At 46.5% G+C, this 17788-nt stretch overlaps 1 protein-coding gene across 1 annotated transcript; it reads left to right on the top strand.

The window, feature by feature from the left end:
• Nucleotides 1-10357: 10357 nt before the first annotated feature.
• On the top strand, nt 10358-17788 carry LOC119169319 (proton channel OtopLc). Its single transcript, XM_075885878.1, has 7 exons — nt 10358-10474; nt 11724-12040; nt 12491-12599; nt 13370-13616; nt 15250-15416; nt 15506-15644; nt 16234-17788. Exons 1-7 carry the CDS (start codon nt 10457-10459, stop codon nt 17160-17162), a joined length of 1926 nt encoding a protein of 641 aa, XP_075741993.1. The 5' UTR covers nt 10358-10456; the 3' UTR covers nt 17163-17788.

Genomic DNA, 17788 nt, shown 5'->3' with positions numbered 1-17788 from the left:
GAAATAGCGCCACTCTTGCACTCGGCTATATTCCCTAAGGTCGAGTGCATTCCCGAAAGGCCATCACCGACAATCCGACTAGATCATGACGTCAGTCCGAAGTGCACGTACATCGGTCCAGGCTTCTGTGAATCCTCCTTTGAGGTGAACCGCCGCGGACTTCAGTAGTTGTATACGACAGTCACTATACTGTATACGATCTTAACCCCAGTTTGCACAACTGTGGTATCTTTTGTTAATTACATGCAGCAGTACGCCACTGGTACCGCTACAGTACTACTACTGGTACGTTGCAGCGTGGCCGCCTCGTTCAGAAGGAGGAAGAAAGTTTAAGCGGAAAGACAGGGAGGTTAGCCAGTTCTTAGACCGGCTGGCTACCCTGTGCTGAAGAAAGGGGTGAGGGAAATAAAAGATGTTAAAAAGAAATGTTGCGAAGAGAGAGAGAGAGAAATTGCAAAAAAAAAAATTGCGACAGAGGAAAGGCAACATCAAAGAGTATAAGACACTAAAGTCCGTCTCTTAGGCCAGTTGTCCGCGAAATGCGCAGCAAAGCTTTCAAAGCCTTCAGTGCTGCGGATGGGCTCGGCCAATGACCCAGAATTCTTTGTTCCGGCAAAGGCCGATCGCCCAGTCTATCCAGAACCCCATTCAAATTTTCAAAGCACTAGGCACATGAATAGAAGATGCAGTATCTGTACCGATTTGTATTCGATACAGCAAATGACTTCTTGAATACTGTGCACGATCAAGAACGAGAAAAAATCTGTTTTTTTTTCATAAAGAATATTATGTTAGGCATGGCCACAAAATTTTTCAGAAATAACTGTCAACAATGTTTTAGAATTCTTGTGTGTGTGTGCGTGTGTTTAAAAGGAGCAGAAAATACCACGATTATCACGCAAACTATGAAACTGCGTCAGTTTTAAATTCAAGGAAAGCCCGATAACAAAAATGAAGCCCACAAGATAACCAGGAAGAAGACAAATACTTCATTGCAGATTATTTATACAAAAACTTTAATCTTTTTTGCACTCGTGCTTGAAAAACATGAGTGCCAAAAATTAAAAAAAAAACAAAAACGAGGAAGTAATTTTTAAGTACGGGCAAAGCACAGTCCACAGGAAACACTGGGTGCAGTATGCTTACAGAAAAGCTGGCAAACGTGCATTTAATTATGCGATCAACGCCGATAACTTAGCAAGGATCCCTAGAAACAATAAATGGAAGCCACAGACATGCCAGATAGCTGAATTTGTTCGGCAACGCCACGTATGCAACCTCTCAGTGAACAAGGTGAAGTTGTATATTAGCTGGTAAGGTCCACGTGATGCTCGTATTCCTATGTTTGTATCAGGTCATGCTGTCAACTGCTAAAACGGACAAGAGCGTCGAGGTTTCAAAAGGTGATGAAGAATAATGTTCCGTCATAATTATTGGCTTATTCACTTGAACTCTCGAACGGCAGTTTCTTTTCTTTTTTTTTTTTGCCTGGTTGGTATCAAAGCACAAAGTTGACTCAGCGAGGAAGTTTGGTGAAGCGGTCAATAACTTCCGACCCGCTCATGTGGACATCTCTGAGGGCGTACTGAAGTGCCAGGCCAACCATGCGTTTCAGACATCGTGAAGCATAAGTTGTTCTTAAGTAACCTCATGCTTGAAAACGTTCTCTGTGCACTGGCAGTGGTCACTGGAAGGGTGACTATAAAATCTGCAGCAGCTTGTACACATTCGGATAGAACCTGCTGTCGCAATGAGAGAGGGAATCGTTTCCTGCAGTGCTGCAGCCGCTGGTTTGCTACTTTGTTCTGCCACTTTGTCCACCATAGACGCAGTTCTCCTAAAGCAGCCCTTGTTTCGACGTCATGCGTAAAAACGGTTGAAGATTTTTCGCTCCTTTCATTCGATGATCTTGCAGGGGGGGTATTGCGAATTGTACAATTACTGAAAATTTCTTTTTGTCCTGTGTTTTTCGAACTATTGGTATAACTGGGTTAATACGTGGTCCGTAAACGGAATGAATAGGGTTCTGCGAAAATATTCTTTTGGGCTCTCGAATTCATTGGTCCCACGATCTTGCTTTCAGACACCAGCTCAACGGCTGGTGATTTCCCCATGCAGTTTTTCTGCTAATGCCTGCACTTGTGCAAATATTTATTAGGAAGAAGCATTAACATTCTCGGGGTCATTTTGAATTGTCTGCTGCACCGCTTCTATGTCGTCAATGGCAGCGCTAATGTCGCATTGGCTTCTCGCCTGCAGCTTTTTTAACAGCGGCAAAGTCAGTGCTGACAAGTGTTTCCCGCAACATGCAGGCTTACAAGTAGGGCTGGTGGTAAGAGTGCCAGCATTAAACTGTTTGCCTGCACTGTACTTTCACCATTTCCGCTAAATTTAATCTCCTTTAGTGCGGTGATCAACGGAATTCAAAAAGGCTCTCTCAACCCAGCGTGTTTCACATATTCACAAAAGGCACTGCCTTGTGTATAGACTCTAGACAGCTCAAACTTATCATTATTCGCAAAACGTGTGAGAGGCTAGAAGATTTACGAAAAAAGACGGACGATGCTTTTAGAGTCCCCAAAGAGTTTCTTATATCTGTGAAGGAGCATGCCGCACACAGGTTTAATGGAGTGGCTGGCGCAGTGAGTGTAGAGTGCAGCTGGATATTTCTCACAAACAGCAGCTTGAGCACCATTCATTTGGCCAGCCATCGAGCTTGCACCATCGTAACGTGGACCACGAAGGTGCTGCATGTTAACACCCATGTCTGGGAGGAGCCTTGTGATGGTGTCAGCAAGGGCCCGGCACTTTGGTCGTGAATTGGCACAAAACTTAAGAACAATTTTTCGATTTCGTTGGCGCCCTTATTACGGTACCTTGCACAGACAGTATATAAGCTGCTCGATACCCGCAACATTCGTCGTTTCACTGGCGAGCACGGAAAAGCAGCCTGCAGCGTTCACTTTGCGACCACGCTTTCCGTGGTGATTGCCGCGGAGATCTCTATGATCTGGTTTAACACATTTGCCCTTATGTACGAGGCATTATTTGAGCGACTTTCTGAATCTTTTTTTTTTCTTACATCTATGTCGCCACAATCCACACGCATGCATGTGAATCAGTGCGCTGAAGATCCCTATTTTTGTAGAGGGGGCTGTGCTTAAATACATGTGACCACTGTGTTTCCCACGGAGAGTCAGACCTTGCCTCCCACAAAAGAGAACTGCCTCAACAATAGGCTGCAACTTTCTTTGGTTTTCTCGGATTTGATTTTGCCTGCCATGGTCCAGTTGATAAATAACACTTGACACAATTCATACGACAGTTGTAGGGTCTCGAATCGCGAGCGAGCGCCACGCCACGCTCTTGGAGTGAACGGACACAGCAGACACGGTCGGTACAGACCAAACAACCACATACATCTATTTACCTAATTTCAGAACAACGATATCGTCCGCCTAATCGATACATCAATCGTTATCAACACGCTACCGTACAAACAACACAATAACACTACAAACACACAATAACATGACAAACACAATAACACACCAAAGGCGGCGTCGCCAACGCTTGACTTACCACGAGGGGCCCCGACGCGCGGCCCGCGGTGCCACGCGCCGAGGACCCACGCTAGAGACAACCGTTTGCGGCAACCGCCACGCGCAGAAGAGACTCGCTCAACTCTCGCCCGCCACGAAGGCTTGCTTCCGCCAGGGGTCACTGCCGGCGCTACCACTCTACCAACCACGATGATGATAGTGGTGCTCAACGCGAACACAGCGCCATCTATCGCCCGGTGGTTGTAACTCGAAATGCGGCTTTTGGGTGATACACGTGCGCCACGCAGCGCAAACAACTTTACAGGAGGTGTCCACACCCCCCACAAGGTTTGAAGAAAATTATTGGCAACCAGCTTGGGGTCACTGCGATATCTAGTGGTTTCGTGTGTATCAAAGACTTCGAAGGTGTGCTTTCATTTTTGTAAATGGCTTGGGGGTTCAAACCCACAGACTGTCAGCAATGCTGGGTGCAGACCGCGCCTCACGATTGTGGTAGATCATTTCGTTAAGACTACGAGCATTACGCGCCCCGCCGCGGTGGTCTAGTGGCTAAGGTACTCGGCTGCTGACCCGCAGAGCGCGGGTTCGAATCCCGGCTGCGGCGGCTGCATTTCCGATGGAGGCGGAAATGTTGTAGGCCCGTGTGCTCAGATTTGGGTGCACGTTAAAGAACCCCAGGTGGTCTAAATTTCCGGAGCCCTCCACTACGGCGTCTCTCATAATCATATGGTGGTTTTGGGACGTTAAACCCCACATATCTATCTATCTATCTATCTATCTATCTATCTATCTATCTATCTATCTATCTATCTATCTATCTATCTATCTATCTATCTATCTATCTATCTATCTATCTATCTATCTATCTATCTATCTATCTATCTATCTATCTATCTATCTATCTATCTATCTATCTATCTATCTATCTATCTATCTATCTATCTATCTATCTATCTATCTATCTATCTATCTATCTATCTATCTATCTACGAGCATTACGCGAACAACCAAGCTTATTCCAGAGCTTGTGCAACAACCAGTGATAAGGCTGGAAAGTTCGAAGCGTGGTGCATAAAAGACAGCCCGACCCCGCGATGATCTGTTTATCGACAGCCGACACTCTGTGCGTTGCTTTCAGTGCACAGTGTGTGCCGTTTGTAGTCCGGCATTTCATTTCACGGGCAAAAAGTTCACCCAAATAAAACATTTCATCTTAAACTCGCCAAGTGCTTCCTTCTTCAATGTTACGACCACGTGACAATACCCGAGCCGTGGCTAAGTATTTTCGCTTCGACTCAGGGTCAACGGGCCCAGACGACAGGAGCCTGACTATTGGCCGCGAGGGCCTATGGAGAGGCCAGCGCTGCGATCGTTGCGACGTCACAGGATGCGTAGTTGTGGAATACGGCAGCTTTGCTTTCGTGACACCACTTGCATCGTCCCCCATGGCTGCACCGGTTCTTAGTCGCGATTTTACGATGCAAATTAGACACGAGAGTGCCACCGGGGGCACCGATTCGTAGTTTGCTTGCCCGTATTATCAGGTGTTACCACATCTTTAAGCACGTGAACTTCAAAACGAAGGGAAGCAGGCACGGTGTTCACAGCAAAAGCGCAAGAAAATAGGTGTTCTAGCAGACAAAGTCAACCCGCGGCATCCTATGAGTGACGTCATCACGTAGATGGTGCCACGGTGTGTCCATGAGGCCAATATTAGCATATTTAGAAAAAAAAAACCATTTTCTACAAAAAGACCTTCTATAAAAGCTCACATGTGAAAATCGAAGATGCTCACGTGTTCTAAAGAATGGGAGTTACAGTGCAACAAATATATATATATATATATATATATATATATATATATATATATATATATATATATATATATATATATATATATATATATATATATATATATATATATATATATATATATATATATATATATATATATATATATATATATATATATATATATATATATATATATATATATATATATATATATATATATATATACTCACCTTCGTTGGCTACGGAGTCATTACGTGGGCGCTTTGTTGCAGGTGAATAAAATGACGACATTCTTTTCAGCAACATGATGGCACAACTGAAGCGCCGAATCACTTCGCGTCGCAAACGGCTAAGATTTGGTGGCCAGCCGATACAAAGCGCACACCCCTATAACTTCTTGAAGTGATACTACACCTTGTGAAAGCAACCGCAGACTGATTAGCAGGGCCACATCCTGTTTATTAATCTCCTTCATGTTCTGTAGTTATCTCCAGGGAGAGAAAGGGAACTACCGACATGGTTCCAGTCATCTGCGTGTCATTATTAAAAGAAAAACCCCACCCTAAAATATTGACGAAGCCCACTTTTAATTATGGGAGGGTTCTCCTGTACAGTTAAACCTGGATATAACGAAACTGAAAAATTCTCGGGAAAATTCGTTATACAGAGGATTTCATTATATGCAAGTTTGGTCCGCAAATTTAAAAAACGAATGCACAAATTAAACGACAGGGGAACTGAAGGCCGAGCTAACCCAAAACACTTATTTGGCGGTAAGAATGCGTTACTATTGCCATGGCGGTTATATGGACACTCTCAGCAGGTTTTTGCCGTCGCCCCCATGTTCCGTAATAATTAAGTCCTAATGAATAACATGCCCCCGCGCATTGTAACTTTTTATAACGATCGCGCCATTTATTAAAGTGCAGCGTGGTACATCTAAAGATACCTTCATATATTTTAAGGGAACCATTGCATATGGAACGCTCAAAAGTGCGACGATGGTCAGCGAACAAAAGCTGTATCCACAGTTTTCTTCTTTTCCCTTTTCCCTTTTTTTTTCAGACAGCGCGAGTTCAAGGAAAGAGAAACGCAGCTGAGTGTTGTAGATGGATGAGTATAAATTATTGGACAACGCGCGAAATTTCTTAAGAGGACTTTTCGACGTGCGTGAGCTGCTTAAAAATCAAGACGGCAGCGTTCGTTGTATCGAAGCGCTCTATACGTGTAGTTCAGAAGCTACGGGCGCATGTATAGAGTGTATACAGTAGAACTGTTAAAGGCTGGGGCACGTAAGTTTCTCAAAGTATATGTACGTAGAGGTGAACAGAGGGTGCCGGGAAGCAACACCAATTCCAACACTACACCGGTTTTACACCTATGTTGATTGTATGAGTTAGGCAGAGGGTGTGGAGAAACACGCTGGTGAATTTCGCACGTCATGCGGACCGTGCCGGCCCGCAGCTAGTCCACAAACACAATAATCGTTGGGATGGCTGTTTGCGAATTTTCTGGAGCAGACAAAGACGGTTATCATATAACTCTCGTTACCATTACAAGAGGCTACTCGTATACGTAGTTAGAGCAGCGACATTTCCAGGGATCCCAGGACAACTACGCCATATGGTAACAATACCATGGGCTTCCTTGATGACATTGTATATCACGCATACGCGGGCGCGGTGCCTTCCGTAACTTTTCAATGAAATCCTATATAATTAAGATTGAAGGACAGCGATAAAATTTCGAGAGGGTGATGAAACGCACAAGATTGCCAATGAGGAATGCCGCAAGCGTGCGGAAGGGTTATGAAAGAAGTATAACTGATAAAAGCCCGTTTGTAGCACGAAGACACAGGGAAATCAACACGGATCGATCAGAAAGTAAAGCTTCTATGCGAAGTTCAAGAAAAATTCGTCCTGGTTAGCAGATTTGGTAGCCTTGAAACGCTTTGGCAGGTTAAATCCCCGGATTGAAAGGAATTCTTTTTTTCAGCTAGAAGCTCCCCGTTCTGAGAAACTTTCATGAATTTCTCTGTGGATTCGTGTTGTATATACAAACGGGCCATTGCCAATCATGCTTTACTCAACGGACGAGATTGCGCCGCCAAATGAGCGACTGACTGCATTCGATGAGTGACTTGCATCTTTGCAGTGGAAGGGGTTCAGTCCATGACACACGCGGTCTCGGGCGTTCATTCAGCCCCAGCTGTTTCGCTGTGGGACGCGAGTGCGGTCTCAGTGCGGTCTGGCCGCCCTCGGCAACACATCGTATGCGACGGCACGGTCGGGGCGCGCAAGCCCCGGACGCCCGCGATGACTTCAGGTGGATGCCTGCCGGTCGCAGACCCGCGATTTTTCTTTGTGCGTCGCTCATCGTCGTCTTCCACTCACTATTCTCTTGTTGATGTTGACGTTGTTGGCGTCGTCGTTGCTCCATCCGTGCTTTTTCTCCCTCGCAGCTGCCCCTATACAGATTTCCGTGGAAAAGAACGGCTCAGCTTCCGAGTTTTTTTCCACTCGGCGCTGGCTGAATATCGAGCGAGGTTCAGCCGGCTCGCCGAGCCGCGCGTCTGAGGCACCATTGCTATTCTTCTATGAGTATACATATTAGGCGCCGCATATCGCAAGCGCGGAGCAGTCATTTATTTACGTTATATATATATGCTGCGAGTGTTGTTCTTTCTTCACTTCATTCTTGCATATATTCGCTTATCATCACAGGTACCATACTTGGATGCCCATGCCATGCACAAGAACGGCGCTTGTCAACGACTACGTAAAGAACCCCAGGTGGTCTAAATTTCCGGAGCCCTCCACTACGGCGTCTCTCATAATCATGTAGTGGTTTTGGGACGTTAAACCCTACTTATCAATCAATTGTCAACGACTACGACCATACAGCGCGCACAGGGTACCTCCCCCCCCTCCCTTCCTCGTAGGTCGTGCACAAAATACTACGTGCTTCCCAACAGGGATGAAACAAAGAAAATAAAGTGATTACATGACTCTCACAGTGGCCTTTGTTTTTATGGGAGTAAAGATGGGAACTAAACAGTTCTTGCGATTTGAAACCAAGGGCAGTCATTATCGTCAAAAAATCCGTGCAGCCGTAAACTTTCTCAAAACAATGGCGGGACAAGGCAGACTGAGTAAAAGTATATATAGGGCGGACTTGGCATCCCCATCAGAGATGATGGCGGAGGGGGACAGCCACCCCTACTCCCTACTTATCCATAACCGCCATAGCGATAAACGCAACTGCCTTCTAGGACTATACAGCAGTTGGGGACAATGTCATAAGCACTGAAATAAGCATAATTACGAATAAAACGTGAACAATTATGTTTACTGTAGGATGAGAAACCGCTAGTTATTCAGGCTAGAATCAGACTGTTTCAGTGCAATAATGGAAATTGCAAAAGGCACTTAGCAGGTGCGTGTCCTCTCTTAAATTACAGTCGCGGCGGTACCACACAACTCCTCTCCTATGTAGCTATCCTTTCTTATGATCGCTCACACAGCGTCTTAAGGACACTCGAGGAACGTGATATCTTCAGCTAGGCCACACCCTTCGCATTTAAATTCATTAATATATCTTACATTTACATGCTGCACGCGTTTGTTCTGGCGGGTATAGCAGCGAGAACGTCAGTTGAGCAGTTCAATGACCTAATACTAAAATTCGGCAAAAGACTTCGTTTAGTTTGCTGCCCTACGCGTGGAGAGAGACGGGGAGAGTGAAAAAGAGAAAGTGAGGACACGAGTTCAGATAATCGACAAATATAGCGCACGGTACGCATAAAAGGTCGGGCATTTGAAGCAGTCGTCTTCAAGTATTCGTGTATGGCCTTCCGGGCTGAAGAGTTGTCAAGATGCAGGCTCCCAACGTATTTTCTTCCGTGAAACGCCAATCACCAATTCTGCTAAATGCACAGTGTATCATTTGGCGCTGTTTGCGAAAACGGGAATCAATATTTCGACATGTTGCGATCAACGTCCATATAGGCGTTAAAGTACATGATAGACGGGTGATGTAGCACGTTGAAATAAACATGGAACTTAGAAAGCACCCTGAACATGGAACTTAGAAAGCACCCTCTATAACCTGTATGAATCATTTGAAATAACATACACGAAAAAAAAAATATAGAAAAACTGCGAGTTCAGTGGTGTGTCCTTGGAGTAGGCGGCCAGTGTATTCATTTTTCTCTTCTCCCACACCCCCTCCCCTTTTTGCGGACTGGGCTGTTATCGAATCATGTACAGACCGCAATTTTCTCCTACGCAAGGGTGCATAAATTCCCGCGGGTTCTTCGACAAGAACGACGAGAAGATTGAGAGGCGCTGATTCCGAAGAAACAATGGCAACAAGAGCGAGCAAGGGGGAAATGAAATTGCAGGGGAAAGCGCAGACGCATATCGGCTCTTCCGGCCGGTGCGCTATACGATGCCCGTTCCACGGAGAACGCTATTTTCACACTCGCGGTAGCCCGACTGACGAGATCTTCTTCAAGGTCTCGAGCGTCGTAGGCACGCCATACTTCGAGGCTTATCGTTGTGTTCGCTTCTGGCTTTTTTGTTTTTGTTTTACGTAGCGCTGAAACACGAATCCGCCGCGCGGATCAATTAATGGAGGAGCAAAACAAATCCGAGCGTAATATCACACTCGGAGCGTGCTTCTTAGACACCATTACGTTCACGCTAGATTGACTGACAGTCATGCAGGTCACGTGATCACGCTCTCTTCCGCGCAAAGGCGCCGAAGCCGGCACCAAAGGGTGTCGACGCATGGCGCAGTGCCGGCCCTGCTTACGTTCGTGCCATATACGAGAGCATGCTGCCGCGTTCTAGACGGCATCTGTTCTTTCTTTTTGCGCGTAGGGTTTGGGGGGGACTGCAACCTTCGAGCAGATTGGCCGAGTAATACCACCGGCGGTGACGTAACGACGACCCCTCCTCTCCACTTCCGGCGTCGCGATCAGCAGGCAATCAGGAGGTGTGCGCAGTGCCCTGGATGTGGCAGAGACGTGCCTACCTGCGTAGTGACAGGTCGGAATCGACACGGGCGCGCACGCACACTGCAGAGCAGAAGTCGCCATGGACTCACTACCTGAGGTGAAACGCTCTTTGATTCCGTTTAAGCCTACAATCGTGAAGGTTACATGTGCTCAATTTGCAAATTTGACCTGAATTACATTACGGTGAAGAAACCGCTTGAATGAACCCATGCGTTTTCAGTGATGCCACGAGAGAAAGCATTTCTTGTAGTTTAGTTTATTAATGAACAATGAATGGCCCGTTAAACACACACAACGGCCGAAATTAACTGCTATGGTTAAAGATGATGTGTGGAAGTCTTACTTGTACACCAACCGGTGATTCCGAAGCTAGTACTGTACTCAATATATGTCTCTCTTCGTACATAATTTGTAATTTGTATGGAAAGATATGCGCCAAGTCTGAATACACTTGCTGCATGAAAACTGCAGGCTACGGCCAGAATTAAGACCGCTGAAAATAATGAGAGGCAATGTCATATAGACAATGACCAGGGCATCAACAACCGATATAGATCTGCTCGTGTGCGCCGTGGCTAACGACGGAGTACGGATCGCGATGTGCGTCAGAGAAAGCCAGCGGTCTTCTGAGGTGTTCGTACTTCACACTGGGGTGCATCGGTACCCGTACTCTTGGAAGACCGTCTGCAATGTCGATTGGTTGTGTTCAACTTCAAGGCCGTCGCACTTCGTCCGTTTAAGTTGGCGGCTCAGAAATGGTGTCTGTACAACTGCGCCCGAAGCCTGGAAGCATCAATGAACGTGAGCGGGCGGGCCTTTATAGCCAAGTCATCATTACCATTAGGAGCAAATAGTCACAATGGTAAGCATGAGTAACGGCGATCGCATCACATGGAAACGGTGGTCCCCAGCTTTCTCTGTATGCCGCGCACTTCGCCGAATTCGTTGTAAAGGAGAAATGTGCTATGGCATACTCGGGTGGTAGTTTCAGATCGACGTGGAAGAACAGGAGAAGCGATTGTGTTAAGATGAAACACCCTAACTGACGATCACTAGGTTAGATCGTAATGCAGATTCAAACCGTTTGCGCATGACTGGTGCAGAGGTAGCATCGCCAGAGCTCTTCCAAACAACCATGAGAGTATGTGTAAATACTTTATTTTACAGTAGTTGGTCCCCGTGCAGCTCTCCCTGACAGTACTCTGCTCTGCTCAATTTTATGTACGGGTTAAGACGGGTATAGATTGCTGGACAGTGATGTGATACGAAAATTGCGTCTCATTCTTCGGTACTCTGAAACTAACATAAACTTTTTTTTGCCCCCTCATCCTTCTTTTATGCCACAGCAAATAGCGGCGATTACAAACCAAAAAACGGAATGGGACGAATGCAACAACAACACCCAAAACGAGAACCATCTCCTGTCTAGATCTGTGGGCTCTTTCGGAGACGAAGCACTCAGCATCGTGACGGTACCGACGAAAGGCGGCAACGCGGAGAAAGTCCACGGTTTCGACGGCAGCAGCGAGAAGGCGCGGTGCCCATCGGCAGGCAGTGTCCGAAGCGCCAAGTCTTCCGGGGTTACGTGGAACGAAAGCGTAGTCGAGCACTCGGTACAGAGCACCACTAGGAACTCCAAAGAGGAGGACGTTGTCAGGCCAAGGTACGGCAGTTATATTCATTTAACGCGAGAGCGTATATGCAACGCAGCGAGCAATAAAAGAAGAAAAATGGTAGGTGTAACCTTAAAAAAACAAGGATAGAGCAAAGTGGGTCAAGGAATTTGCATGAGCAGGACATGTAGGGTGAGGGCGAGATTTACACTGGTCAATAAATGTAACAGACTGGATTCCAACGAAAGGCAAACGTGTGAGCGGGATGCATAAAGTTAGGTGGGCAGATGAGATTAAAAAGTTCGTGGGGATAACGTGATTACAGCAGACACAGGACTACGTTGATTGTTGGAACATGGGAGAGGCATTTGACCTGCGGTAGGTGTTGTCAGGCTGATGATGATAACTATACGCAACGCTGCATGAAACTACGTTGCAGCATACAGTGACTGCCTCTGAAGACACGTCTGTTTCTTTTTGTTTTCTTTTTTTTTACGCAGGAGGTTTTTCAGCATCGTGCTTAGTTGCATCTACGGGGTTTTCGTCTTCACCATGGGCTCTACATTCTGCGTTACGGACCGAGTTTTGGACGAATTTCATGCGCCCGAGGTAGATCGTTGTCCTTTCACCTTTCTTCCTTTATTATACTTACATGGCTGGCCTTGCACGACAGAGAAAACGCGCCAAGTTTTAATGTTGTAGCACAAGGGTCCGAAGTTGCTCACTTCAAATTGCTCTTGTCGTGCTGCATGTTATGACAAATCTAAGTTGGCTACAAATGATAGTTCTTTGGAGCTAGACCGTTTGCATATAAATATGTAGTGAATATACGGTGCTACAAGCGTGTACAGGGTTGCCCATCCGTGGGGGAGAAGGGGTGAAGGTTTATCGCAGTGCCCCCTTCCCTACTAAGTCAATGTTTAGGGCAAATCTTGCGCACTCCCCCCCCCCCCTAGGCGCCTCTCCCCTGCCACGGTGCGCCGAAGCGTCGATTACCGGCAAACTCTTCGAGAACTCGTAGTTGTTTCACAGCCTTTAATTGCAAGTTTTCCACAAGACTAGTAAATTATATTATATAGTAGATTGTAACGATTCCCGCCGTAATGGTTTCGATTGATCAGCGCCCGGTATTCCTCACTATGTGGCCCGCACCTACAAACTAAGATAAAGCTGGCGCAGCTACGACATTACTTCGGCAAATGTGTATATGCGTGTAAAATAATTTCTGCGAGCCTTCCTAGACATACGCTGGCTGCAGTTGATGAGTCGGTACTATAGCATAACTTTCCCTTTTCATTTAATATTAAACCGTAGTGCCACGTGAGGTTCACCTTTTTCGCACGTGTGGAGTGATCACTGTCTTTCACGTGAACGTGCAGATCTTCAGCATCGTGATCGCGTCGGTCGGCATGAGCTGGCTGGCGCTGTTCCACGTGGACATCCTGAGATACAAGTATTCGGCCAGCCGACAGGTGCGCTCCAAAGTGCGGCCCTCGCAGATCGGCCTCTACGTGCACAGCGCCGCTAGCGTGTTCAGCACGTACGCCCGTAAGACGCCCGCACCGGAGCTGTGGTTCCTGAGCGGACGGCACAGCGGCAGCTTTTACCTCAAAGGTGGCATGGTCGGTGAGTCGACTATCTCCCACATACAAGGCGGCTGCCCGTTGCATGCGAATCCGCGCGCTTCCAACTATTTCAATAGGCAGTTACGATCTATATACGACGAAGTAAGCGCACCAAGAGAAAATTCATGGTCGTGAATCGTGCGCCTTTGAATGGCACGCGAATAGGATTAGCTGTGTAAAAGGACGCTGGCCAGTGCACAATTCGTCAAAGCTTTGTCCAGTTCATTATTGAAGCGATCCGTGCTTATCTTATTTATCTGTGTTTGAGCGTTGTAGGTAACGTGTTACAATTATCTCTGCACAACTTTCAATGTGGTTCTCCACTGCGTTCTGTTCATGCGCTGTTTCGAAACCTATGTGTACATACCAACTAACCCGTATAACCAACATTTGGAAGTTCATGATTATGTCGTGGTTGGTGCAAACGGTCCGATACATGCTGCTGCCCACGAAAGGCATCAACTAAGTTGTTGCTCGAATAGTATAACTGACTTCGTATCGCATACGCCCTGCACGCATTTGATTGCTTCCTCCACTGGCTTTGCTGAATAATTGTGCATCAAAGTGTGCTTCACAGTTATACAGCTATCCTAAAGGGGAACATAACGGAAGTCACCATGTGCCTCCGTAACAGTTCACTTGAAGGCGATTGTATCATGAAGAGGCAGCTACGACATGTACTCGCAAAGCACAAGTGATTCAGAGTGACCAGTACTCGTTGCATGTGCATTAATATGCTTTTATTTCGTTTTTTTCTACTTTACTAGTATAGGGCAGATTTAACCGTCAGTTGTGCTATTACGGATGCACATGGCGAATTTAGTTACGTTTTCCATTCGATTTACTGTACTATAACGGACACGCGTGTTTTGCTTCCCAAGGATACACGAAAAGCGGCGGCAAAGCATCAAATATGTGCTGTACATACATTACACCAATATACTTACTCTATTGGACTTACCCCAGTTGACGCCTTGCGTGGGCAGCAGCGTGTATGGGGCCACACGCACGAACCTTGACCCAGTTATTCAGTTATGAACATATATGTACGTTTACAGTACGCGCCTTGAAAGCTGGCTTTACCGCTGCAATAAGCATTAAGAGGAGAAGCCTGCTTTTGCGAGAAATTATTCACTGGCATTGCGTGTTTAATGAAAATTACACCCATATTGAATCGTTAAGTGTAGATACCAATAATTAGGATAAATTTACGTCAATTTACATCAAGCATAGATTCACAGCTATCATTCAGCCCTTTGCGCATCCTGTATTATCAAAATTTGAAGCATCGCGTGTCGGGCGTTCGAGTGGTTGTGAATAACCAGTATAAATGCAGCGTTGTAGAATTGAAGTATTGGTCTTCAATGTAGCACCCTTCATATACATTACAGGCAAAACTAAGGCACGTCTAATAGCACAGAGCATAATAATGAAGATGCCGGTAGTACGAAAACGTCAGCCTCAGGGACAAAGAAACCAATTCGATGGTTGCCTATAGGGGGAGCGAAATGCAGTCGGAGGTGTGAGGGAGGTCGTTCAAAGCACCGCTACGGGGGGCCATTGCAGCCCGGTGTTTCACTTGTCCATCTCAATAGTCCGCACATAATAGAAGCTTTTCTCTCACACTCTTCCAGTGTTCTGCTTTTGCCACTTGGTGAACGAAGGCCTGTTGCTACAGCGTAGCATTCAAGCTCTGCTGTGGCACGGATGCAACACAAAAGACGTCCTCAACATAGTTTTTCACGTGCAAAGACCGACATACTCCTTTTACCAGCTGTTCATGGCGTTCAAGTACTCAAACGTACGTACTCTTTTTCTTGTCACACTCACACGGCTTACGTGTCGGGAGCGCAACAATACCATTTATTTCCCGCTCAATTCTATTTTCAGATTGTGATAAATCATTCGACTGGTTTTGCTAGGTTTGGCCTTATGCACATGATTGGTACTTGCCTGTACTTTTGGTTCAGCAGCATCGTACAAGAATACCGGCATAACACCCATTACGGCGATGACAGCGGATATTTGGGTATGTATATACTATTGCTAGAAGTCACATAGCTTCGCGCATCCATTCACCTTGTAACAATATTATTGCGTGATGAGCTACCAGAAATGTGCAATTTATAGGATCGAAAGTGGATTGTGAAACAAAGACAACAGAAAGTAACGGTCCGGTGACGACTTTAAAAGCAAAACGCGGAATGTATTTTTTTTTCAACAGTTACCGTGTTGTTCGAAGACCATTCTTTTTTTTTTTGCGTACAGTAAAACAATTACCATTGCTTTTGTTAAAGAAGAACCTCCTAATATTCGAATTTCTACATTCTGAATTATGTGGAGGCTGTGGAAGTTTGTTGTTGCCAATTACCACTATGACTTCACATCTACCGATCAGGGGCTTAATTCATCCATTCGGCCTCACAAAGCAGTATTTGAGACAGTGAACCTGATAACGCTATGTAGTACCCCTCTGCACTTCGCTGTCAGCAGTTGCCATGTACCAGACAGAGAATGTCGCCACCATTCGTCTTGCCATATTTTTTTCTTACTTACGCCGCATGATGCCTGCCATTTATCGTCTTCGTCTATGTTCCTCTCTTTCACGTTTTCATCAGTGATGAACGAGACAGCGTACGCGTACCATGACAATGGTTCGAGCATCGACGGAGGTCCCATGCTAAACACGGTCGCCATTACGCCCTACCTGCACCCGTTCACAATCGAGTACAACATCATCCTCGCGGGCGTCTGGTTCATCGTGTGGCAGAACGTGGGCACCGAACCGAGCCACCATTTCGCGCGGCGGGAGTCGGTGTTCGCGGAGTCGAATGGCGACCAGCAGCACGACGCCAGCTACCACAGCAACCTGGTGGTCAGCGCCGACTGCCACGCCGCCAACAAGGGCCTGTTCGCCGGCATCTTCCTCCTGCTCACGGCCATCGTGTCTCTCGTCATCGGCCAGGTGGCGTTCAGCGGGCCCCGTTTTGACGGCATCGAGAGCATAATCTTCCTCGTCCAGGACACTGTCTTGATCGTCGTGTCCCTACTGGCCGTCGTCTGGGGCTACGTCAAGATCTCCAAGCTGGACTGCAACATCCACCCTATCACGCTCCTCGACGACGTGCTGCTGTACGTGCCACTGCCTTTCTACTTCGTATACTACATCATGTCCGTCACCGCGGACGTGTGGTACTGGAACTTCACGAGCGTCGTCAGTCACCTACTGACCGTCGCCCAGGTGGTGGTGCAGACGATATTCCTGAGCGACGGCCTCCGGCGTTGCAGCAACTCGAGGCGACACCGGTTCACCAAGCCGGGCCGAGAGATGGTCACCTTCCTCGTCATCTGCAACGTCACCATCTGGGTGACCAATACGTTCAACATGGAGAAGCACCATTTGAACCAGAACGTCCGCCTCTGCTTCGGCGACGACGCCTGGGTCATGGTCAAGCACTCCACGTTCCCGCTGATGCTATTCTACCGTTTCCACGCTTCTGTGTGCCTTGCCGACATCTGGAAGTCTGCCTACGAGAGTGGAGATTGAACGTTCGTGATGAACTCATTCAAGGGCTTTGATACGAGCACCAAGACCAGAAAATCCCGGCTAGAACTAATTAATTGTTGTTTTTTTGCGGTACATTGTTGTAGCTGTAGTGTTTTCTGTTGTCGTCCCATGTTTGTTGTCGTGCACTACGACAGTAATTTAAAGACAGCGGTACCAGCACTATTGTATATTCAGGGTACATTCCAGGCGATGATGCCATTAGATACTTCGATAACCTTTTCTAGGCGCAGTTTTTGTTGGTCTCAAGGCACTCAAAGCACGCAGAGCGCGTATGCGCCTGTCGGATTGCTTGCGCTTTTAATTTATCACGTGATGTTTCACAATAACCTTCCATGAAGGTTACTACTGCATTGTATTATTTTTGTTATTACTACGCTGTGCTATCTGTATCGTGTTTTCCTATGTCATTTTTCTCGACGTACTGCTCTGTCGTGCCACAAAAGTAGTTTCGGAGCAGTGCAGAGAAAACAATTTTTGTAGTAAAGGAATGAGAGGGATCCTAAGGCCCTCCGACAATTCTTTTAACATTTGAAGCAAACGCACGCATCGAGTTGATAATGAGGTCACGATCAACAGTGCCAAACGCGGCAACGGGAGCTGCGGGT

The sequence above is a fragment of the Rhipicephalus microplus genome, chromosome 2 (assembly GCF_043290135.1).
Source record: "Rhipicephalus microplus isolate Deutch F79 chromosome 2, USDA_Rmic, whole genome shotgun sequence".
In the NCBI taxonomy this organism is placed as follows: domain Eukaryota; kingdom Metazoa; phylum Arthropoda; class Arachnida; order Ixodida; family Ixodidae; genus Rhipicephalus; species Rhipicephalus microplus.
The sequence above is the reverse complement of the archived record's forward strand: the minus strand, read 5'-3'. Positions and strand labels throughout refer to the sequence as shown.